This window comes from Python bivittatus, unplaced genomic scaffold (assembly GCF_059951505.1).
Source record: "Python bivittatus isolate LINGU-HERP-01145 unplaced genomic scaffold, Pbiv_v1 ctg000480_np1212, whole genome shotgun sequence".
NCBI lineage: Eukaryota > Metazoa > Chordata > Lepidosauria > Squamata > Pythonidae > Python > Python bivittatus.
Window position 1 is genome coordinate 57,869,116 of NW_028277075.1, and position 27,204 is coordinate 57,896,319.

Consider the following 27,204-nt stretch of genomic DNA (forward strand, 5'->3'; position numbering starts at 1 on the left):
GGCTCTAGTCCTGCACAGTGAGAGTCCTATGCCGGAGAGAGAGCCACTGATTAAACAGAACATTTTTTCCCCAAGACAAGCAGGTTGTCGGAATCAAAGTTGGGCAGAATCAATTCAACATTATTAAAAGAGGATATAGAACTGAACTGAGTGATGTCCCGCCAGTTTGTACAGCCTCAGGGATTCACAGAATGGTGAGGGGGTTAAGGAATGGCAAGATTTGCCAAGCAAGGTCAGAAATTAACTTCGACAACTTGGCGAGTTTCCCATTCTTTCAGGTTCTTTGCATTTCATGCTCACTAGTTTCTTAATAGGCTTGCATTAAAAAAAAAATCTACTGAACACACACACATACTATACAGAAAGAGAGAAAAACAGAATGTCTGTCACACACATGCACACACCGCTTGCCGTAATTTTTCAGTCAAGTTGCAATCCTCTAAATTGTTGCCTAGAAGTGAACCCAACTGAAGGGATCCCATTGGTGTAGGAGGTTCCCATTCTTATGGATTTCCAGAAATTGTAAAGATTTGGTTTTTCCAGAAAACATTTCAGGATTAATTCTGGCACCCTCAGCATAAGTCTTTATTTTATTATACTTTTATATTGTTTATCCCTCTGCTAGGCTGGGATAATTGTATTGTAGCAGAAGGGTGTTCCTAAGAGGGATGTGTGAAGAATGCTAGGAGTGTATACCAAGAGTATATATGCCCATCATAGTTACCCAAGGCATGAAGGTCATACCAGCTGCCCAGCTAAAGCAGCAATATAGGAATATGCTGGAGACGGATGGTCAGTTTAGTGACAAGGGCAAAGGCTTCATTTCATACCACACAGGAGAAGCTCAATGGTAAACCTCTCCTGTATTTTATCAAGAAAACCACATGGATAGAAAATATAATATAATTTATCATATAGTGCCAGATGATGGGTCCCTCAGACTGCATGGAACTCAACATGCTACTGAGGAAGAATGGAGGATTTTTCAGACTGGTAATGGTGTTTATGATGTGGCTGAATTCAAGCCTTTGGCACATCTTGTTGGTAAGATTGCCATGCAGGAAAAGAAAATCTGAAATGCAAAGGCAGAATTTCAGTGGGAACATGGAACATAAGAACCATGAACAGGAGAAAGCTCAACACAGTGAAAGATGAAATGAATTGAACACACACTGACATCTTAGGCATCAGCAAACTGAGATAGACTGAATAGGACACTTTCAGTCAGATTATAATGTTTACTACTCAGGGCATAAAAACAAGGAAGGAACAGCATTGCTTTCATAGTCAGGAAGGATACTTGGGTGTAATGCCATGCCTGAATAATATCAATTAGACTTAATGAACAATCTTGTAATATGATAGCATCTAAGTTCATGCTCCAATCACTGATGCAGAAGAAAAGGAGGTTGATGAGTTTTATGGTCAACTTCAACCTGAAATTGACAGAACATGAAAGCAAGATGTGTTGCTTGTGGTTGGAGACTGGAATGCCAAAGCTGGAAACATGAAGGAGGAAAATGTAATTGGAGTGTATAGCCTAAGAAACAAAAATGTTTCTGCCAAGCCAATGATTACTTCATTGCTAATACAGTCTTCAAACAACCAAAACACTGCTGATAGATAGATAGATAGATAGATAGATAGATAGATAGATAGATAGATAGATAGATAGATAGATAGACAGACAGACAGACAGACAGACAGACAGACAGAGACAGAGACAGAGACAGAGACAGAGACAGAGACAGAGACAGAGACAGAGACAGAGACAGAGACAGACAGACATCACCAAATGGAGAACACAGAAATCAAATTGATTGTATTATTGGTACCAAGAAGTGGAAGAGCTCAATTACAGCAAATATGTGGTTAGGGTCTGACTGTGAAACAGATTACAAACTGTTAATGTGCAAATTCCAATTTAAGCTAATGCAGTCAAAGAAAGCCAACCAGTTTTCACAATACGATCTTGAGCATATACCAACCATTGTCAAGGACAACATCAGGAATCGCTTTGAAATCCTGAATCTCATTGATATGGAACCAGAGGAACTGTGGAATAAAATCAAAGCAGTTGTTAAGGGTGATTGTGAAAAGAGACTGCCAAAGACCAAGAAACAGAAGAAAGCAAATTGGATGTCAGAACAAATGGTAGAAATTGCCAAGAGAAGAGAAGCCAAAGCCAAGAAAGACACAGATTTCAAAAAGGAACTTGATGAAGAAGTTAGAAGAGTCAAGAAACAGCATTACAATGATATCTGTAAAGATGGAAAAGATGGAAACAGACCTGGAAAAACAAGGAAAGGCTTACAAAAGATCTCCAAACTCAGAAGGAAGTTCCAGCCTCAAATTGGTAAGCTAATAGATGCCAATGGACAGACAGTAACTGATTCAAAGAGCAAATAAAGATGGAAGGGGTATACTGAAATTCTGTACAGTAGAGATATCAACATTCAAGTTACCTTAGAAGAATGTGATGATAGCCACAAAGATCAGAATCATGCAGAATGGTTTTCCCTGTGACACTCTACGGAAGTGAATGTTGGATAGAAGGAGTACTGATACTTTAGAAATTTCTTGTTGGAGAAATCTCCTGGGAATACAATGGATAGCCAAGAAAACAAGCAAATGAATTGTAGAACAAATCAAACCAGAGTTCTCACCTGAGGCATGTATGACTAGGCTCAAATTATCATATTCTGGACACATTATGTGAAGACCCAGCTCTCTTGAGAAGTCAATAAGGCCGGGAAAGGTGGACAGAAAGAGAAGAGGATGCCCATCAGCAATGTAAATGAATTCAAGTATAGCAGTGATGGGTGCACCATTGAAAGACCTGAAGGACCAGGCTGGGGACATGCCATCTTGGGGAAGGTCTACATGTTCACAAGAGTTGATACTAACTTGATGGCACATAATCAATCAAAAATTTAAATGGTCTATATTTCATATTATTGCCATGCTTTATTCCTTATGTTGTAAACTGGCCTGGGTATAGTTGGATTGAGGCAGCATATAAATTTCATAAATAAATGAATGTTGTACAGTTCAATTATTTCTTTTTCTATGCCTTTCTGATTAAAGTAATGATTTTAAACTTACTGTATATGGTTATATGCAACATACACACACACACACATATATATATGCTGTATATATAAAAATTAGCATTTTTTAAACTTACTGTGATTTTGTTTGTTTTATTTTACTAAAACAAACATGTTATTTAACTAAAGCAAAAACAAAAAAATCTTAAATATTTAATGACTTCATAGTCCAGGGTTTTTTGCTATTGCTGTTTTACTTTGGCAGCACTCATTAACAAATTTACAATTAAAAAAACAGCAGCATGCTGATTCTGATCTGTGGTCTGCTAAAATGCTTAGACAGTGCATCAGATAAATTACCTTATCTGGGAAGTTGGGTGGGAGAGGAAGCAAAAGATAGGTTTAAGTAAAACCATCTGCATGTAGCAAGAATCTAAATGGGAGACCACCTGTAAAACTTTCAAAATAAGCATCCCAATTTTTTTTTTTAAAAAGGCAATCATAAAGATTCAAGACTAGCCATCAACTTTTCTCTCTTAATAAAGAATACAAATATGCAAAATAATTGCATATTTGGTAAATTATTAAACAACCAGCTAGCCTAATAAAATGTAATTTTGCTCTACCCTGTATTTCCCTTAGGAGTAAAAATGTAGGCAGCTGTAAAAAACATAACAGTTTTTTAGGGCCAACTAAATTGTCACAAAGTAGGGAGCAACTTTTCATGTTTGCTGGAACACTTCTTCTCGTATGAATATCAAGCAAAATATAGAAAGGGACATGGAGAAAAATGTGTTGCTGAATATGTAGGTCTGCATTTTCGTAACAGACTTAAAATGGAAAAGAGATGGTGTTATGGAGGCCTAATTAAATTAGTTTATGCCTGCTGCAGAAAGAGCTCAGATTTCAGTGTGGTACGCTGAGGTGAAGGATCAATGGTTACTTAAAAGGGACATGTATACTCCAATTAGTGTTACAGGCAGGTCCTAATAGCGAGTGGCTTTTTAATATTTTCATAAGCAAGTAGCCATTTTTTCCATCCCGGGATAGAATACTGTGCTACTATTTTCCAAAATTCTACTGTTCTCAGCAGCTAACATCACCACACCCAATATACACACATATACAAATGCACACAAAACCACTCAGCTCTGTGGTAGGTGGGAAGAATCAGTATAACTCCTTTTGCAAAAACGGAAACACCAATTTGCAATTAAATATAAACCAAATTTGTCTTTGAATATCTAAGAGGTTATAAATGAGCTTTGAAAGTACAGGGCTATAGCTAGCCCATTCCCAAAGCATATACTATTGTTTAAATTTCCATTGTAAAAATTCTATATTCCATGCTCCTAATAATTATTCCTATTCACATAATAGAATTTATAAGAGAATATCAAGATGATTGAAGAACTTAGTAGGTTTCTTTATATTAATATTTTTATGTTTTTAAATGGGATTGAAATATAGAGTTAACAGTATTCTATGTCTTCATTCACTATATTCAGATAATGAGCCCCATCAGGTTTCAGTCACACTTATTTAAATTTTGATAAATTCTTGATTTTTGACAACTTCCACAGGATTTACTTTGAATCATTCTGATTGAAGTTTGACATGGTTTGGCCAAATATATTCTTCCCATTTTTTTGTGAGTTACAATCCCATCTTGTGCCAGCAACATGGACCATGACCCCAGAAATTCAATCTCTTCCATTGATTCCATTTCTGTAGTGATCATTTACCTGTATTATTCTTTTTTCTCTTTCCTGTCTCTCTTCCTTAGATCAAAAGAATAGATGAAGAATGGATGAGATTCTTCAGTTTCCTTCCTAAAGTTTTGGGTCTGAGGTGATCATAGTTATACCTGCTTTCAGTATCATTTGTTCTCACATTATTAAACAGGAAGAACTACCCATTAGTGGACTTGATTAATTTTAACAACTGCTTCATCTCATTCCTGATCTGTGCTCTCGGAGACAGCACATATCACTGATCAGTGGGTCCAGCCCCAGGCACTTGTTCTTCCAATGAGTATTTCCCAAAATTTGTTTCAGAGGCTATTGGATTTGAATGGAAAATTACTGAATGTAGAGGCGTGCATATCCAAATCATGTATCTGAGCACTGAACTATGGGCCCTCTTAAACTACATTTCCTGCTCTGAAATTGACAGGATTGAAGAAAATGGAATAGTTTTTAATCATATTTATAAACAAAGAACCACAGGAATCACAAAGAAATCATTTAGATATAATGAAAAAATACTGTTGTATTCTGAAGTGAAGAGCAGATATGTGTTTTCTCAGAGACAACATGCTAAAAATTATGTCAACAACTTAACTGAGTACTAAAATGGAAATGGTAGAATTTCATGAACAACTACTGGTGAAATATAGAAAAATGAATGCCAAAATAATATTTCAAAGGAAATACCTAACAAATGAACCAACCCTTTTTTTTTTTTTTTTTACCAATTATTCTTAAATTTTACACCATGGCATACCCTGTTGTTCTTAACAGACATCAAAATCTGGAGTGGGCAGCTACTATATATTAAATCTAAATGATAATAATAATAATCCCCCAGTGAAGCACTATCGTACATGGTTGTGGGGCTTGTGTGCTCCAAGAAGGATGAGAGCTATGCCAGAGATTCAACCATACTGGACAGGTCTTATCAGAGGAGCCAGACAAAGAGTGTCTCCCCATAAACAATATGGAGAGATGTAATTTACAGAAACCCATATCGGATCAGTCATCACCTGGGTTAACAAGGACCACACTAGGTGTTCTAGTTCCTAGACAACTGCTGACAAGTGAGCTACAGGACTCAGGACTGTTGGCTGAGCAACCAGGGCCAGCAACTGCAGAACTACTGGAAGAAAAAAGTTGTTTACCCATCGCAAATATACAAAGACTAAAAACAAAAAAAAACAATGATTTGCTTTTACAAATCAAATCCAATAAGAAGATATCTGAAAAGAATGCACCAGTTCTGGAAAGAACAACATCCAGAATCAGAAATAACAGAACAGAGGCTAGCAAATCAACATCGATTTATAATATGAAATAAAGTATTCGCAGAAGTAGAATTGGAAGAAATGCAAAGGTCTACCCAGGGCAAGGAAATCAAAGCCCTGACAGAAATAGCTCAGACAGTAGAGAGTTCTCCTCAGAAAGAACAAAGCCCTCTAACTAAAAAACAAGACGAATTGAAACAAAGAATACTGCGCATCTAGAACAGCACAAATTCAACAGAATAAGGTTGTCTGCACTGAAGTTACAAAGAAAAAGCTAGCACAACTATTAAACAATGCCAATACTGTAATATCAAATATAAGCAACAGCTCACTGCAAGAAACAAACCAACTGATGTACAGCACAGCTGCAGTTATAACTGAATATCTTGGATGGAAAATCAACAAACAAGAAAAAAAGCCAAATAGTGCATCACCAAATGGAAGATCAGGTTGGATAATAAGATCACCATGCTAAGATCAAATGGAAGCAAGCTAGAAAAGATGAAAGAAAAGAAGCTGAAGAACAAAAAGACCAAAGAATACCTGATCAAGAAATATCATCTAGAAATGAGGAAGATCAAGGAAGCACTGGAAATAATAAAGCAGCAAATAACAGCCATAGCCAAAAGCTTGAATTGCACACTACAGGCAGAATCTCCAATTTCAGTTGAATCAGAAATGTTTCTACCAATCCATCAATAGAGAGGCTGCAATGAACCAGTCAACACCTGACAAAGAAGAAACAGTGCAGTTCTGGGCACAGCTGTGGGACAACCCAAAGAAATACAAGAATGCAGCTTGGATAAAGGAGGTAGATAAGAATAAAAAAGAAGCTGAAATGAAAGAACTTGTAATAACAACAGAAATGGGGCAGAAAAGGGCAAGGAAGATCAAGAATTGGTCAGCACCAAGTGAACATGAACTGCATGGTTTTTGGCTGAAACATCTTACGGTCTGCACCCATTCATTGCCAAGCAGTTTAACAACATACTGCGAGGTGAAATTGAAGATTGGTTAACATCTGGCAAAACCTACCTAATAATGAAAGATCCAGCAAAAGGGGGAGCACCAGACAACTACAGGCCAATTATCTGCTTGCCAACAACTTTCAAATTGCTAACTGGTGTGGTAGCTGATGCAGTCCAAGAGCACCTAGTTGAAAACAAGCTTTTTCCATCTGAGCAGAAAGGAAACTGACCAAACAAGAGAGGGGCAAAAGATCAGCTCCCAATTGACAAGATGATTTTGGAAAACTGTAAGAGAAGGAAGACCAACTTGAATGTAACTTGGATTGATTACAAGAAGGCATTCGACTCCCTGCCACATGCCTGGATAATCAAATGCCTAGAAATAACAGGAGTTAGTAGAAAAATCAGAACCTTTGTGCAAAGATCAATGGCACAATGAAAGACACAGTTGCTGGTCAATGGCAATAGACTTGGAAAGATTAATATCAAGAGAAGAATCTTTCAAGGAGATTCACTATCACCACTACTGTTTGTCATTGCATTGATTCCTCTGTCAACAATATTTACAAAGTCAGCCCATGGCTATCAAGCATCAAAAACACCTGCCAGGTCCCACCTCCTTTACATGGATGATCTGAAGCTGTATGGAAAAACACCATCTGAAATGGAATTGATGCTCAACACTGTCCAAATATACAACCAAGATGTTGCAATGGAGTTTGGACTGGACAAATGTGCCACCCTTACCATCAACAGGGGAAAAACAGTGAAAACTGAAGGAATCAAGATGCCCAATGGAAATAACATCAAGAGTCTGGATGAAGAAGATCACTACAAAAACCTGGGCATCCTTCAGGCTGACAACATCAAGCACACTGAAGTCAAGAAGAAGGTTAGTAGTGAATACATCAGAAGAGTGAAGAAGATCTTAGTCCAAACTCAGTGACAGAAATACCATCAAGGCAATTAATACCTGAGCAATTCCAGTCATTAGATATACTGCTGGAATAGTGAACTGGACTCAAGCTGATCTAAAAGCCCCAGATAGAAAGACCAGAAAAATAATGACAATGAATCATGCCCTTCATCCATGCAGCAACGTTGATAGACTCTACTTACCAAGGAGCATGGGTGGGTGTGGAATGTTACAACTGCACCAGACAGTTGAAGAAAAAAAAAGGGCATTGGAAGAATATCTGAAGGGCAGTGAAGAAGATGTATTAAAGCTAGTACACCATGAAGGCTTACTGAATACCAAAGAAACCAAACTGGCCTATAAGAAAGATCAAATGAAGAATAGAAAAAAGACATGGCAATGCAAAGTATTACACGGCCAGTACACAAAAAACTAGCAGGGAAAGCAGATAACAACAACACCTGGCAATGGCTAAGAGCAGGAAAGTTGGAGAAAGAGACAGAGGGGCTAATTCTGGCTCCACAAGACCAAGCCTTAAGAACAAATGCATACAAAGCCAGAATTGAGAAGACAGCAACAGACAGCAAATGCCACTTCTGCAAAGAAGCTAAAGAAACAGTGGACCATCTAGTTAGATGCTGCAAGAAGATCACACAGACTGACTACAGACAATGGCACGACAAAGTAGCAACAATGATGCATTGGAATATCTGCAAGAAATACCATTTGCCTGCAAGCAAAAACTGGTGAGACCACAAAACAGACAAAGCAATAGAAAATGAAGAAGCTAAAGTGTTCTGGGACTTTAGAATTCAAACAGACAAGCACCTGCCACACAACACCCCAGACTTAACTGTTGATAAGAAAGACAAAAAAGTCTGGATAATGGACATTGCAATACCTGGAGACAGCAGAATAGAAGAGAAAGAACTGGAAAAAATCATAAAATATAAAGACCTGCAAACAGAAGCAGAACAACTACAGCAAAAGAAAGCAAAGATAGTACCAATAGTTATAGGCACCTTAGGTGCAATCCCAAAACTTCTGGAGCACCACTTGAACACCATCAGCATTGACAAAATCATCATCAGTCAATTGCAAAAGGCAGCTTTACTTGGAAAACCTTACATCCTGCAACAATACCTTTATCACCATCAAACAACAACATCTGCCTATCCCAAGTCCTTGGGAAGGACTCAATAGGTGGATAAAAATCTAAACATCTGGCTGACTGTGCCAATCATCATCATCATCATCCCTCTAAAATCAACAGATTTTTTTTTTTTTTTTGCATATCAAAAAATGAGTAAGGTACCGTGTCAATGTTTCCATTTATTGCTTTACAAGAAAAAGTAAAAATAAGACTGGAATTGGCTTTTCTATAATTAGTTGGTTGGAGTTAATTCATCTCAGAATGAGGGTTAATCTAAATTGTTTTATGCTCTTGACTCTAGAGAGAGATTTCACCATAGTTTCCTTGCTTCCATGCCAGCACCCCATTCAGAATTGTCATCTGGCAATCATGCATTGAAACAGAGCTAAGAGGAGCTTAATTTTCTTTTTCTTCCCTTTTTTTCTTTTCTTTTTCCTTGCACTTTTTACTCATTCTCTCTATTCTCTTCTTTCTTTAAATTTAGTTTGCATTAGATTTTACTATTATAATCAAAATTCTTAATAAAAATTACATATATACAGTATACACACACACACACACATCCACACACATACAGAGCTAAGAGAAGCTGCTGTTTTCTTCCCATTTCTCCTTTCCTTTCCCTTCCATCCTTCCTTAACAGCCAAGGAGATCTGATCTCAGATGTAGTCATTTTTTTATAAATGTCACTTTATTTTATTTGGCAGGAACATAAAAGTGTTAACATTATTATTTTTAAAAGTAATGATAAGGATATCCAGAAACAATGAAGACTATATTAGCATTTAAAATATGTAACAACATTGAGCATGTGTATGTCATTTCCTTAAGAATAGCTGATCTAATTAGCTGTATCTCCAAAATGTATACCTAGCATTTTTAGTATTATCATAACATTTTGCTTAGAGTTGACATTTTTATTCTGACAAGCACTGTCTGGAGAGCTCTCAATAAATAATACATTTACAATTTTCTGTAAATAAGCACTGGACACAAATCGTTATCCTTACTTACAGCTGTCCCTCTCTAATAGTGCTTTTACAAGTAAGGTGACTATTCAGTCTAATGCAGTCCTCCCACTGCTCGAGATACATTTTCATTCATTACCACAGTCACTGGCTCTTAAAACGCTTTTAGGTGCCATGGCAGAACAGCAGGAATAGCAGAACAAATATGACTAACTAAAACCAAAGTTCATCTCCAAAGAAACCAGAGGTTGTTCACCAAAATAAATTGAAACCTGGCATATAAGGTCAACTTATATGCAGTTAATCCACTCAGACTAGTTTCTTAAAGAGTTTTTCATTATTAAAAGCTGGAAGTCATGAGAGAGACAACAAGATTACTTGTTAATTCTAAACTCAACCACCAAATATATTTTATTCTGCAGTGGGAATGGATTGTCCCATCATAACATTGTTATCCATGCTGTCAAAATTTACTGTAATGAAATATTCATTTTCTTTTACCAACCACACAGAGTTGAAGATGTTTCATACATTTTATAAATTCAGTATAGAACATAATTTTCTTTCTGTTCAAACTTTCCTCATGACTTTGAGTTAGATTACTGATTGATCAGAAGTTAGAACAATGATTGAAGAGTGTCAAAGATGGGGTGCAATTCAGATCAGAAAACCAATGAGGTCCAGGGTTTGGCATTGTGGCCCTCGTGCTATTGACTGCAATGGGTCACTCTCTCCATGTAGTCCTGCTTATAAAAATGTTCAATGCTTTCCAAATCATAAATCTAGCAAAAGCACTAGTTTCCAGCCCAAATGAACATGGATTAATTTTAAATTACACGTTTGGGAAAACAGTAAGGATTAATACAAGGATTATCTTAATCATGTATTATTTATTATTTCATTTATACAATTTACACAGCACATTTTCATTGTTTTATAACATCTAGTCAGAAAGAGACACCTAAACGATAATCACAGCCTTTGAATATTCAGCTATTTAAGGAAGACAGAGGAATGGTGCTTTCTTGAATGGAAACTATGTGGGTGGGATGTGGAGGAGATGAACAGGATGTAATAGTACAGCTGGTATTAAACCTAGATATTTTTCCTCAGGAAAGTTCAAGGGCATTTTTAGTGCTTGTCAGTGCTGGTCAGATTTGTCTTTGTCTCATCCAAAAGATAAAATCTCCTGCAACGGTACTGCCCTTTATATAAGGCTGGTATTACGCTTCAAAGTATCTCCTGAACTGTCTAGCAGCAGCACAAATAAATGTAACCGCTAATTACAAAAAGACTACCCAATTTTTTGTTGTGGAAGATAAAATGTTATATGATTATTACACCAAACAGATATATTCTAAAAGTGAAATTTCTGGAAAAAGGGGCTACCTTCCAAACATTCAGCCTAATCTAACAGAGATAAAAATGACAGAATTTTCATAACATTTGAGTTTATCCTTCCATTGATACTATGCACTGCATCTCATATCGTAAACCTGCATTTGGTCACACTACCACAATCACAGTTCTAAGAGGGATATGCCTACAGATCCGTTTACACTGTAACAGCCATCCACCCTTTTAATAAATAGTTAAGTTTTAGAAAAGAATTTCTATTATGTGACTGTGAAATTATACTGAAAGATGGCCTCCAACATAGAAACTGGAGTGGTGACCTATTTATAAAACATTTTGTTGAAATACGATATTGCAGTCTTCATGAGAATCAAGGCTGAAAATGAATGATGAATATGGGCCCTGAGTAGCTGGGTCTTGGGAATGAGCAGAAATGAAATGCTGAGTTTCTGGTATAGCAGATGACTAGCCAGCCTAGCATTCCACATTGCTAGAGTTACACTAAGACTTTGAAGGGAAATCTAACCTTCTAGCTGCAGATAAGTGCTAGGCATTATTTGTAGAGACTGGATGACATATGATAAAGTAATGAATGTGACTGTATACCTTAGATTATCATTGGTGTATTTGATTTATACTCTGGTTCTTTGCTCAGAGAAATAAGGAAGTGTAAAAAAAGATGAATGAGGTGCAAGACATAAACTATTATTTCAAAAATATCAACTACAAATTAATTTAAATATACAACTGACTTAGTACATAGAGTACATACTTAGTAGAGATTACCTTCACACTGTATCACATCAAAACTCTTCCTAATGACAAAAGTAAATTAATAGGGATTTCTTTATCATATGGCAAAATCTCCTCCTGTCTGGAACAATGACTGTTTAATTCAACCTTCCCAATTGTGTTGCCTTCCAGATGTGTTGGGACTACAATACATCTGAAGGAGACCAGGTGATGAAGGCTGCCCTAATTCCTTGCAAAACCCATAAAACCTCAAGCTTCACTTTTACTACATAACTATGGCTGATTTTCATTTCTGAAGATGCTACCATTTAGGATGAGTTCTGATCATTCTGCAGAGTAAGTCCATAACACTGTAATTTCTATGCAACAGCAGGAATCTTCAAAAATTTGAAAGTCACACAGCATAAAAGCTTAATAAATTATTGTTGTTGTTGTTGTTGTTGTTGTAGACTGATCATTCATATCTTGTATTTCAATAGATTTGCAATACTCTGAAGTAAAGATATATTCTCCAAAGCTCAAGTGTCCCTGAAGCCTTCAGATGACCATTCAAAAGGGGCATAATCCAGAATAAAACCAGTATACATTTTGCTCTCTCCTCAAACCAAGGCCAGTACATCAGAAATAGAAGTAGGCAGGAGCAATCTATGAAAAACCTTGGTCACAGAATTGTCAAATGTTTGAAGAATTTGCAAAGAATTGATTAGATTGAAAATCTGTATGCCACCCATCTGGGGAAGATGGGCGGCATACAAATTTAATTAATTAATTCATTTTAAAAACCTTAAATCACGAAAATGGCAGTTGCTTCTCTGTAGAATGACTGGATTCTGCTGCTAATCATTGTATTTTCTATTACACAGGATGTAATACCCATTCCAGATGTGGTACCCATTACAGGTGATCTTTTCAGATCCAATTTTTAGAATAAGAAAAGATCAACAGCAAAGAGCACTTTAAGTGGGAAAGTCCTAGATTACTGTGCTGTATATAACTGTGGCTACTTCATAGGCAAAAGATATCCACCAGCAAAGCAAGGGAAGGCCATTTTCAGAAATGTCCCTTCCCCTTGTGGTCACCACCTGGACTCCAACAGTATTCCAAAGGGACCCTCCTAATCTGCTGAAACACATTTGGCATGAGAGCAAATTTCCACATAGTCACAAGCAAGCAGCCTGATACCAGATCAATCCAGTATCCAAACAAGAGACAGAAGCTTTCACTCCTGCCCAAAAGAGAGTGCCTTCTAGCTCAGGAGCATGAGATGAACAGCTATATAAATTTAATTAATTTCTACAGTAAATCTATTTATCAGAAGTTTTTATATCCTTGAAGGCCTGTTTATGCATTTCCAGTTCAGCTTGCCAAGAGACACCAGACATTTGGAGGTGTATAAGGGCCCACAGAGGAGGATCAAAGAAGTATCACAGTGGAAAGACAAAAATAGCTAAAAATTGCTTCCTTCTTTTTTCCATTGTCGGGAATCTCTGGTGGTACACAAGTTGGTTACTGTTCATTAATAGTAAAATTCCAGTAGCGCAAGGATCAAAATGCAGTCCTTTAGGGGGAAGTATTTTATTTATTCCGTTATTTTATTTTTATATCACCACACTCCCCAAAATCCATGCAGTAGAGCAGGAATGTTACCACATTTTCTATTTTGCCACAAAGAAAAAAAAAAGTCCCTTAAAGGGAAATATATGAATATTTTGCTCAGTTTGGGATTAATGGGAAAGAGATCAGGAAAATAATTCCAACATAGCAAAGAAGTGGAGAATGATATAGTTGAAAGAAACAGGCAAAACTGAAAACTGAGCTTTATTGATCTATCTGTAGATGGTAATATGTGTCAGAACATATAGAATCTGGCACCTAATCATGTCCTTTGAAAGAATCTAGAAAATCTGTAGTTTAGTAATATAACACAGAACAACAAGAAAAGGCAATATAGAATTTTGCATATGCCCCCTTCTGTTGTAGGTGGTTTATGGTTGGTGCTCTGCTCTCCTGGTTGGTTGTGTAATTTTTCCATTTTTTTTTTTTTTTTTTAATTGTGAGCTGCCCAGCGTTGTTGTGGATTCAGGAGATCACAAAACTCAATTAAATAAATAAATGGTTTATTTATGGGTTCATGATGGAGTTAAACATCTTCATTAGTGGAACCAAACTGAGCATCTGGTAAAGTTTTTATCTTTGCTTAAGGATTTGGGTACATAGGCCAATAACTTTGGGTACAGGCTACTAGTTGTACCCTAGGTTGGAGGCTGTGAAGAGCAACCGCAAATTATGCTGTAAGCAATGTTAGATCCCTTTTCTAATTGGAAATGGAGCCTGTGACAGAAAGTGGAACAAGCTTTTTGCCTGTCTTGCAGACAAGCTGGGTCAGATTCCACTGTCAGCACTTGGGCTAACAACTGTGTCATGATATCTCGACTGCAGCATGCCACATTCTTGCAAGCTGTAAGCAGTGCACTATGGCTGGTTTTCAGCCCAATTTGTTTTGTGGCTCCCTTCTTTCCTCTTCTAATTTTGAGACTCATATGAATTAGCACTTAGCACAATCCCACTTATGGGATACATAAATGTAGTATTATGCAGGAAATTTCAAAGCTTTTGTTTTTTGGTATGATACATATAAGAGGATATTGCTGGGAGCTCTATTATTTAGAGGAGATTAAAACAGCTGTACATTACACTGAAGTACTCACTATTCCTTTCACAGACAGAGTGACCCAGATTACAAGCGCTACTTTGCCATTTAATTCATTATAACAACCAGAGTTAATAAACTGGGCTATATTCTCTTAGGCAGGGCATGTTGACCTCCACAATATGAGATGGTAACTAATGTTGTAATTCTTTGGTCATTAACTATGTATTCAATAAATATAAATAATATAAATAATTAAAGTCTCTATCTAGCTGTCTAAAGAATTTTCCTCAACCAGTGCAGCGCATGAACATTTTTTCCCACAGAAGGTGGATCATAGGTTTATTAAAAGTAAAGGCAACTGGAAGGCTGCCCTGGTTAATTGCGGCAGTGGGCAACTAGCTGATCATCAGCCCTAAATAAACAAGTTACTGGTTTCATTTGTGTATCATTTCATGAATCTGGAAGATACAAACTTCACTTTGTATATACAAAATTTGCTCTAGAATATAATTCTGAAGTTGAAAAATATAAATAATTTGCTGAAGTGCACAGTCAAGCCAACTATGTCCTGACGATATGTGTAATCTCCCCCCATTTCATAAATGAAAATGTGCAATTAATGCTTATTTGTAAAGGAGTATAGACCTGGCCCTGGGATTGGAAAGGAATGAGTGAATTTTTAAGGATTAATGTTCAGAAAAGATTATTCAGACCTGAGAAAGAAGCAAGCGCAAGAAGTAACTCAAAAGAACCCTAGCTTGATTCTGTTGTGTATAAGATGGGGCAGAGAGAAGCTCTATCAGGCTTTCAAGATTCTGTCATTCTACCCTATTCCTGGAATCCTTGCTGTGCCTGTTTCTTGACCTGGCCTACGCTGAAGGGCTGACAATATTTGAGTGACTAACCAGACTTAATTAATCCTCAAGTCATGTGAATCCATTAAGTTTGCCTGGCTAACTCTATATCCATTTTGTGGCATCTCTGACTTCATATCATAATCAAAATTATTTAGTTATAATCAATACATTCCATTACCTGTTGTATTAATCACTGAGGCCTGAATTCATACATATACAGTAATATGGGAAATGCCAAGCACCTTAAAAATGTGGTCATTTCAGCTCTACAGAAATGTGGTATCTTGCTGAAACTAGTAGTTTTAACTATTTTGAGCTGATTTTGAAATTAGTTGCTGAACAATTAACTTTTAGGGCCATACAGATCAACTGAAAGCAACGGTTGCATACAAAATGGCAGGTTTGTATATACATTCCCATTCTGTACAAGACATGGATAGTTATTTATAAGCTCAACTAATGAAAGATGTTTATTCTACTTTAATTACACTTTAAATTTTGTCAGTTATTTTGGGTACATTAAAGTTGTGTTATCTTAAACTAATGAGCAACTAAATATGCCCACCAAATTAAAATATTTTCCTGTTCAGTGAAAAAAGGCTAACAATATCTGAATATCTAGAGCATAATATCTGAGAATCCTGCCATTACCTACTGTAATTTGCTCTAAATTCAGCACCTCTTTCCAAAAATAGATATTTGAATTTTCTCATTTAAAGAATCCACTCAAGAATATGAAAATGAAAGAAGTAAACAACATTAAATACATAGGGAATAATATGTATAAATATGCAAAAGTGTCTTTTTTAATTGATTACTGACTCAGTTTTCATCATCTGCTAGGAATACAGTCCAGTCAGCATACTAAAATTCAAACACTTTCTCATAAATGCCTTTTTGAAATGTCTATTAAGAAGTAAGTTCCAGTGATGTCCATGGGACTTACTGTTAAATGGGTCAGTACAGCATTTTAGCCTAAACTATCTGAAGTCCAAATAAGCTAATAAAGAAAAATGGCAGAATCACATATGAGAAATAACATGGAAGATACTAATATATATTAGGGGGAAGAGGTAGATGAAATAATGTTTACAACTGAAACATGAATCTTGCAAATCTGTGTATTAACCCCAGAAATGAAACAAATCTTAGCAGTATGATGTGTAACAATTTAAAAAGTTCCTTGGTAAAAGATGAGTCCAAATACGAAAATAAATTTAAAACATTTTCTATGGTCTAGCCATAAAAAAGAAGCCAGCAACTTATCTGGAAAAAAGGCAAACATGAACTTCAAAACTAAATTTAAAGACAGATGGCTGTGTAAAATCTGAGACATTATCACTGTTGTGAAGTTTAAGACACCTATACAGAACAGATTTAACTATGTGCTTGTCATATAAACTAAGCCAAGAAAGAGATGTAGAATCTGTCTTAGATCTACTCCCATGTATAGTTTATTCTACCCTTACTTATAAAGTTGCCACATCATTTCTTCAACCGCAAAATGTAAAAATTCTGAATTACTTCTACCTTGCCATTAAAATATATGGGCCTGAGCTTGTGCTCAGAATTGGATCCAAAGACATCAGAAAAGTCTATTCTTAATGGTTTCCAGTTGCGTTGGACTCCAACTCCATCATAGTCATCTCTGTTGGCTGTGGTTTATTTGGATCTGTAATCCGACACTTCTGAAGCATGCCAAGACTGATGTTCTACCCGTGGCCATTTGTAACAAACAATGTTTTAAAGATACCATAAACCAGTGTAGTATGTAAGCCAATATAGGAGGAAAACATAGGGTTTTTTTTCCTTCTTCATCCAGAGGTTCACAACTGAACCACAAACTATCCAACAAAACACAAAGGAGTTGCATGAAGGGAAACAACCAAAGAGTTAATTTAACACATAATTGCTTTTGGTTAAATTCTATTTAAGTTACTGAAAATATAGCATAGAAACTGCAACTTAGATTATTAATAGAACCTACTTACCCAAAGTACAAAAACATGCTCTGGTGGTTGTTTATCCGCACTTATCAAAAGCTTCATAACCTTGACCTCACTTAAGGACATTCTGAATTTTTGGAAGCTTATCAATAGACTCATGCTGCCATTTTAAAACAGTTCTCATTGGTACATGAGAAGCCTATCCCCCAAACTGGAGAATGAGAAATCCCCATAGGCAATAACTGTTCTTCATTTGCATTCCTTCCCAAATCCAGTCAGCCTTGGCCAAACAGCAGATCTCTTCAAAGCATTAAACACAGATTGTAGAATGAAGCAAAGATACTAGATGAATTCCTGCACTGTTAAAGAAGATTCTATCTGACTATCAGCATGTCATTTATTCCCTTGTGCACAAATCTCAATCAGAAATTTGTCTAATGAATTACCAGTAAAAATATGTGTATATCTCAATATAATCTTTCATAAGTCCAATGAGTATGAATATATTCAAACACAATACACAAAAATCAGTAGTAGTTCTATAAATGGGCATCAAATATAGATTCACCTTAACTTTTAATTCTTCATATGATTGAAAGATAGAAATTAAACATATATGTTTAATCAGTACTTACCTTCCTGTTCAGTTCTCGTCATCTCCTCTAGTTTCTTCTGTTTCAAGGTGTCCACCACATCGGCAAGACTTCCTTTGCGGCGTTCTGGAGTTCCAAAATTAACACTGGTCATTAGCTCGCTGCGATCACGACCACCTTCTTCAGGCTTATGTGGTGAGGTAGAAGTATTTCGGAAGGAATATAAGGAACATAACTTATTACTTTCTGACTCCTGTAAAGAAAGAAGACAATAATATAAGATTAAAAACATTTTCTTGTTATCAAGAACTTCTGGTATAATACAAAAGCAACTGGATGTTTTGAAATACTATGCTGAGCTAAATCAATTTTTAGTTTCAGTTTCATTTTTGCTGTTGATAAAAAGGACTTTAATTCCTCACTATGCTTTTGACTGGCCCCTCAAGAATTCATCTATTTATCATCTGAGTCTTAGCCAGGAAAAGAAAGAGTGCAAAGGCTTCAACAACTATTTATTAAGATTCAAGGAAACTGGGAAGTCCTTGAAATAGAGAATTTTCATGGCCCAGAACAAAGATATTATGTACCTCGAATGACCAGCTGTTTAACTGAGCTTAAGACGTAGGTAGAATTGCACCATGTCCTCTCTATCAGCTCTTCCACTGCCTGCTTGACTGATGATGCCCCCCAACAAATACACAGAAACCCAATCTTCAGTATAGTTTACAGTTGCATGGGTCAGAGGCATGGGATGAAGGAAACATTAATAATAATTCTGCTTAAGCCTTCTCTCAGTCAGAAGCTCAGAATCTTCAGAATTTCTCAAGCTTTGTCTGTTAGCTACTGTACCTCAGCTATGGTTTCATTCTCTAGAGCCTTAAAAATCACTATTTGGAAGCTTTTGCATAACTCCAACTATGATGGTGTTATACCACAAGGGGCAAAGAAACACTTTTGTGTGATGTGCTTAGCTGATCCCATGAGAGGCCATCCAGCACTGAATGTGCAAAGGTAAATAAGTGAATTGATACTTAAGAAAATTCAACTCAAGTCTATGACATATTTCAGTAAGGTCATTCCATCAACATGTTAACTCATTATATGTTCTAGAACTCAATGTGTACATGAATTTCTGTAGGAGTTAGTTACTAAAAGTTTTCCAATTAATTGTTTTCACAATGCTAAATAATTTTTATCTTTTCATGAACACTTCTTCATAGTTAAATTACATAGAATGAATATCTGCCAATTCATTTCCTTAATTACAAAGTATCTTTTTAAAGTCTATTTCAAAGAACAGTTTTGGGACAAATTAGGAAAAACAACTTTTGGACAGAAGATAGAACAGAAGTTTGTTCTGAAACTTGTTTATCCAAATAGGACTTCAACACATTGTGGTCAACACTGTTAAATAAAACAATGACAAACAGGTTGTAAAAGCAAGATACATTTCTGCCTCATTGTTATTGGAACTTATTTATCAGTAATAGGGCTTCATCATCGCTAGTGGCAGGTAGGACATCCTTCAAAGTCTGATGTAGGACAGGCACCATTTTTCTTATATACTTAAGACACCAACGGGAATGAAAACTTTCTGACTATAAATTTCGTAAAAACTAAAAATAAGGTGGTTTTTTTTTTCAAAACATATCACACTTTTTTGGACATTAAGAACAAAATAAAGAATTAATATAGAATATAAGTACTCAGGGCTCAATTTTTCATAAAACTTATATGGACCTTGAAAGATAAATAGGCACCTGAAATTGGAGTTAGTTATTTCTATTTCAGCCTAGCTGATCATAGTACTCCCCAAGTCTCCAAGTATTTAAAAATTAAACCTGATTCAATATTATCCCTATGTTATCCCCCAACTAAAATGATAAATAAATTTGTGCAGTTAATGGTTTCATTGGGGTTAGGGCTTGGCAAGAAATAATTATACTGCTTAGGTTTAACTATTTCATTTTAATCTATATGTTGCAGGGATTTTCAAATTTTACAGTACCACAATTGCCCACTGAGGGCTTGCAAAGGCAAAGAGGAAAACAAAGCTTGGAGCTAGTTTTGATGTTGCATGTCTTGCACAGACAAAGCAAAAGCTCTGTTAAAACTCATCCCCACTTTGTAAAAGACCCTTTTTAACAGTACTCACACTTTGCCTAGAAGACAGATCATGTTTAAAACAAGTCTTGCAACTCTCCCCTAAACTGCTTGTGACACTTCCTTGATTTTTCACCCACAGTTTGAGAACATATACCAAAATGGGTTAAGATTACTGTAGAGAGTAAGGAAAATGACCTTGATGGAGATATGAAGGAACATCACCTAAGCAAAAGGGGCTAAAACATTTTTTAAGTCCAGAACAACAAGATAACATTCAGAAGCAGCTCAAGGAGATGCTTCCCTAATTCACTGAACTATAAGAAGGAGGGGAACACAATCAGACTTGCAACATTCTGTTCTTATAGCCAATCTCAATAAAAGTAGTTTAGCCTTCCTGTGGAGTTGATTTCCTGGTCTGGTCTGTGTAGTGCGTCTGACAATTACTAAGACAGTTATGAAAGAGGTTTAGACATTTTTTTTTTATGCTGCTTTCAGGGAATATTTGTGTAGAATATACAGCCACATTTAGAAATTGATGTAGGATTTATGGAAATCAATGAATGAGCCCAGACTTAATTTTTTGCTAAATATTTACCTTTTCCTTCATCAAGATCTAGTTTTATATATGCTGAATTATGAGACTCATATTTCAATAGATGGGTTCTTTATAATTTATGGAATTCTTTCTAGTTCAATAAAATCACACTACTGATTCATAGATTATTTCATACTGAAAGATAAAATCTATATTCCCATGGTTAATGGAATTCTATCCAATCCAATTCTAACCAGATTCACTGTTTTTCATTCAGAAAAGTATAAATATTTATATATTAGTGTTCTAGCTCCTTTAATACTACTATAGTTGTATCTTCATTAATACATTAAAGTAGATTTTAAAAATTTCAACATAGTTCATATCTCTCTAATGCTCTCTAACTTTTATATTGCAATTTACATAATTTCTTAGCTTTTGACTATGAGGGTTCAAAGCACTCTGTACTTGAACCAATATCTGACCAAGGAAAAGGCTAACTTAAAATAGCTGTGCAACAACTTAACTGATTATGTTAGCAAAACTCAGTACACTATGGTTCTATTTGTTTTCTCTGATTCACCAAAGCAGATAACAGAATCATAAAGATTGTTTCATTATAGAGTTATTTCCTAACCATGGGTGGAGATATAATTTCAATTAAATGTTCAGGATACTGAAGTTTTATGACAGTCAACAGACAAAAAATAAAAGCTTTCTTGAACAACTGGCCAATTATATCAGGACAAAATCATTTCTTCATTTTGTTCTGATAATATATGGCAGATCCATACTTCCTACTTGCCCCAGTGGAAGCACAAACCACCCATAATTTCTGGAGGGCAGGAAGATATAATGCCATCCTCAATCCACTAACCTTCAGCTAAGGCAACCGCCACCTGCTTTTTCCTACATTGCCTCTGTCACTTTCTGACAGAGGGAGGGATGATAACTACAGGTAAATGCCTCTACTCCAACTGCCTCCTCCCTTCCCATCCCAGTCTCTGTCCTCCACCATCATTTTACTTTGGCCTGCTGAACTGAATATCCCACACAGAAGGAAACTTCCTAGGGTTTAATACACTGAATTGCTGCCCCATTTAATTCCCCAAAGGGAACTAGTACACATAACCAGGTAGACCTTAAACTACAGCCTCTTATTCATGCTGGTGATTACGCGGTGCCAAAATAGCCCTCGGCTTTTGTTTATTACCATTTTTAAATGCTGTGTACAGAATTAAAGCAGCAAAATGCACACAGAGGAACTAGATTTAAAATAAACTTCCTTTCTTGCTAATCTCTACAATAGGTATTCCTATAATAGTAGGATTCCTATCATCACATTTGCCTCACAAGAGAAGGGTTACCAGTTCAAAACCAAGTAGAAACAACCTTTTTTAAAATTGTTGTTTTTCTTTCCATTGAGCTTTTCCACTGGGCTTTTTAAATAAAAAATAAAAAATGTGTCCACCAGTGGACCACTGAAATGCTGGAGCTTATTTATTTACTTACTTACTTAGTTGTCCAGCCCTAGGTAAATCCATTTGGTTCAGGAGCTGGGGTGAAACCCTCCTACCTCAAGTGACAGCAAGAATGGTGAAATGGTCCACTGGCAAACTGGTTAAAAAAAAAAAAGCAGTAAAGTGGGTAGCTCAGTGAAAGAAAAATGGTGCTATAAAAAAATTGTTTCTGCCCCATTTCAAACTCTTAGTAAGACAAACATGATAAGCACTAAGCTGCAGTAGCTGCAGCAGAAACTGGGGATCCAAACCTGAGAAAGTAACTTGATTAAAAATAAATTTGCCTAAGTGATAGCATCTGCCCATCATGCAGACCAGTGTCTCTCAACCTTGACAACTTTAAAATGTGTGGACTTCAACTCCCAGGAATTCTGGGAGTTGAAGTCCACACATCTTAAAGTTCCCAAGGTTGAGAAGCACTGATGAAGGAACTAGAAGGAACTAAAGATTACAATTAAAGGAGAAAAATAAACAGAAGAAAGCCATGGAAGATTTCAATACATGATTACTGCAGTGAGATTACTATATGGAGGAATGGTTGGTGAAGATGACAGATTTTGCTGAAATAGATAAACTGATTTCTTTGATTAGAGAGAAGACATTATCTACATTTATTGGTGACTGGAAGCATCTTATGGCCTTTTTGTGTAAAAGTGAAAAAATTAACTGGTGATTTATGGTTTTGATGATTAGATAGGACAGATTATAGAAAGAAGAGTAATATGATATAACTTTAGAGAGAGAGAGGTTAAAATATATTTGTACTGATAACTGCTGTGAAGAATATCAGAAGCCACTTCTTTAGATCTTTTTCTTTCTTTTCTATTTTTCTTCAACTTTTTTTCTTTTCTTGCACTTTTTGCCTTTTCTTTGGTTTCTTCCTTTTTATTTTTTCTTCCTTACTTAGTTTGTATTAGTTTTTAACTTTTTATTTAAAACTTTTAATAAAATTAATAAAAATTATAGACAAAAAAAATTAAAGGAGAACACTTAAATTTAACTTACTAATACTGAATGGAGCAAAATATATTAACGTTGGACGTACTAAAGGATATTTTTGAACAATGGACCCAGAAATCAATTTTGTCTGCTTCTATAGATAGACTCTGTTTAAAAGATGTTATGGAAGAGGAACAAATTTTACAAGACTGAGACTAATATGAAAGTAGATTTAAAAATGACAAGCTACAAGAATGATATGGAAAAAGATACTACACTGGACATACAAAAGAAACCAGGTGATGTCTTAATAATTAAAAGGGATATACAAATAACAAACCAAGAGAGTGACCTGGATAATCTTCCTGTATTGGATTTACAAAAGAGGTTTGTTAAAGCTTTGAAGAATCTTGTGAGAAGGGACATAGAAAAAATGAAAAGAAATAAAGTTTTAGGACATTATTTGAAGGGACTAAAGATCAAGATTGCTGAAAGTAAAAGGAAGGAATATAAAGTTGGTTTATTTAATCAAGGTTAAAATAGATATGTAACCCTTAGTGAACTTTTGCTGATCAGCACTGAAATGATTAGGTTTTTAAGGATTTATTTATAGATAAGAGATAGGATATGGAAAGAAGAGATCATTTGTTGTATTTTAAGAGAAGGTGATAAGTTACTAAAATTGTTTATACTTGTGATGAAGGGGAAAGTTATTTCTTTATATATTTCTTTTCTTTTTCCTTACTATATTCCTATTTTTTATTTTTCTATTTTTTCTCATTTTTTTCTTTTCTGCACTTTCTATTTTTTCTTTTTTTCTTTTTTTAGTTTGTATTAGTTTTTTATTGTTGTAAATTTTAATAAAATTACTATTAAAAAAAGAGAAACACTGATGAAGACCATCTGATATAATACATGATTGTTACTGAGCACACGCTCTGTATTCGTATAACTTTATAGTGCTAAATATCTTAAAATATCCTTCCGAGTATGATCTTGGCTGCAGTTTACATTTTGTGAATGTTAAGATCCTAATGTGGTTTGATGTTTTTTGTTCAGTAACTTTTTCTTAATTTTGCCAACGTATGGTTATAAACAAATCAACTGAATAATTCTCCAAGTTATTACTCTAGCCCAATAGATTCAATTTTCAACCACCCTAGACATGGTATATTCTTAATATATATGTGATATATACCAGAAAGATTGACGCTTAGATTTATTCCATTTCATATACATATATTGTCACATGAAATCATGTGTGACTATAGATTTCCTTTATACACATACATTCATTCTTGGATTTTTATGCATATGTCCTTAACCATACAATATGAGTATACTATAGCAGACTACTGTATTTTATAATAACATGGCCTTCACATGGGAGGCAGCTTGAAAGACTGAACTACTGCTGTAGGGCATTAGGAACGAATAGAAAAAGACATCTTTATAACATAGTGGATAGAAAGGGTTTTTTTCCCAGTCATGATATTATCCTTTAGAAAAAATGAATTGAATTGTAATTCATTGGTTATCAGTTGTTCTGGGAAAGTCCTTTGGCTTTTTTTTTTTTGACATTTTTTTAAATTACAGTATTATTGTTTATAAGATTCTCCACCTAAAATGAGACCCATTATCAATTAATGGTAATACATTACTACTAATAATTTTACTTACATTTTTAATATAGGAAAACACACGCACACGAAAAACAAAAAAGCCAAGTAACACAAATCCACTTAGCTCAGTATTGTTTACCCTGAGTGGCATCAGCATTTCAAACAAGAGTTTTTTACAGCTCTAGTAGGAGATGCCAATGATTTAACGTGGATTTTTTTCCCCCTATAAAGTATGTGCCTTGCTATTCAACTATGGCTCTTCCCTATAAAGACACATATAATTTTCCTGCTATTACACTTTTAACATGTACAATGAACCCTTGTAACCGGTGGAGTAATGTTCTGATTGATTCCCCCCTTCTCCAATACCACTATCCCAGTTTCACTACAAATGCATGTTACTCTGCAGGTAATATGGCACCGTGTTTGGATAAAAAGATCAGCATTACCATTTTTGGATATAAGTACCATCAGGTAAATGCCCCATGAATTTAACCTACAGGTAAAAAAGAAACCTCTAAGTCAAATGTGTTGGACAAGGTTAGCCTGTTGACAACATTGTGAGGCATACCATCTCACTATAAACATGTAGAGATTAAAGTGTGATTGTGTCACACAGCAGAACAAACAACAAACAATGGGCAACTGTGGTTACTAAGGGCCACTAATCTCAGAGATGATGTTGATGACAAACTGGTATAATATAGGCTTAACATGGCATTGTTGCTGCCACCTACAAAGGAGGCAATACTTTTAAAAATGCTGGAAATGCCTTCCATTTATCAAGAAAGACATTAAAAACATTCTTACATCACAGAGAAAGCACTAACTATACATATGATTCAACAAAAATCATTCATCATGTCCATAATTATAATTATAATTCACTTCTTGAAAAATCATGATTTTTAATCCTTTAAGGAGTAACCACAGAAACACATTCAAGATCCATTATGGATCATCCCAAATGAATGGGACATGAGCAATTAACTGCATGAAACTTCTGTTTCGTTTCCTTTAGACACCATCTTTTGTGCTTTGCTTAATGATTTCATAGAGTGCTACAAGGGATGGGAAGTAAACAGTTACTAGAGTTTGTCCTAGAAAAGCCATTTATCCTTTTTTAAAGATTAACAAAAGGACCATATTTTAGTATGCAATCTGACCCATGTCACACAGTGTTTGTTTCACCATAATACTGTTTACCTGAATTCAGATTTGCAATTATACCTCCACCCCACTTTCCCCTATATTCAGATATCCCAATCTTTGAAATGGTGTTCCAATTTAATTTAGACTATAACCCAAATGGGTAGAAACTTATTTTCTGCCAATGAAACAAGCAAGAAAAGAAACTTGGAAGCTGTAAGTCCATGACTTAGGCATGACAATAAAATGATGGTGATATGAATTAAATATATTTCACAGTGAAACTGTATTTCAAAGAAAGTGAAATATAGAAAGTGAAACCCAATTTTATAGACAGTGATGAAGCAATCGTACCATTTTTTCAAGAACAGTAGGAATCATAGCAGGACCTAAACTCATTTTAAATTAAATTCTATATATTCTAAATTAAATTGTAAAAAAAATAATAAGTTGTGATGATTCTTTAAAAAATCCTTTTCCTTAACCAGTGCCCTTGCAATCCAGACTCACACTGGTCTCTGAAGCTGCAGATTTATTCATTCTTAACGGAAACAGAATGGAGGAACTATATAGATATAATTCCCTTTAGAAGATTCCTACCAGGAGCCTGATATGCTCCAATATGCAACACAATCTGTGGTTTGTTTGATTGATTGATTGACTTTAGCACTCTCAAGTCAGTGTTGACTCCTGGTGACTGCCTGGACAAGTCCCTGCAGTTTTCTTAGCAAGATTTCAGAAGTGGTTTGTGGTTTGCCATTGCCTTCTTCCTAGGGCTGAAAGACAGTGACTGGCCCAAGGTCACCCAGCTGGCTTTGTGCCTAGGCAGTACTAGAACTCCCAGTCTCCCACAGTTTCTAGCCTGATACCTTAACCACTACACCAAACTGGCTCTCAGGGCCTCTTTACATCAATGTAAAGGTTATATCTGTGGCTTGGTTCACACATAGCATTTTATCGCATAATGTGGATTGTTTCCTTTTAGGTTAGAGTGATGTTTTGAATTTTGGGGTGTGTTTAAGCTGAGCATGGACAACTATATAAAAGTGATATTTTTCCTTTGGATTCCTATCGTGAGCATTTAGATGGACTCAACAT

The 27,204-nt window shown here is 35.6% G+C and overlaps 1 protein-coding gene across 16 annotated transcripts in view; it reads right to left on the reverse strand.

Annotated features, from left to right (window-relative positions):
• Window positions 1-27,204, reverse strand: part of SOX6 (SRY-box transcription factor 6) — a 469,019-nt gene that overhangs the window by 223,780 nt on the left and 218,035 nt on the right. For 14 of the 16 annotated variants that reach the window (XM_088145996.1, XM_088145997.1, XM_025162930.2 and 11 more), the window contains one exon: window positions 18,278-18,488. In XM_088145996.1, coding sequence (XP_088002122.1) covers window positions 18,278-18,488 — 211 coding nt within the window. Of the gene's footprint in view, window positions 1-18,277; window positions 18,489-22,388; window positions 22,494-27,204 lie in introns of all 16 variants that reach the window. The other 2 variants (XM_088146001.1, XM_025162932.2) reach the window with 2 other exon arrangements.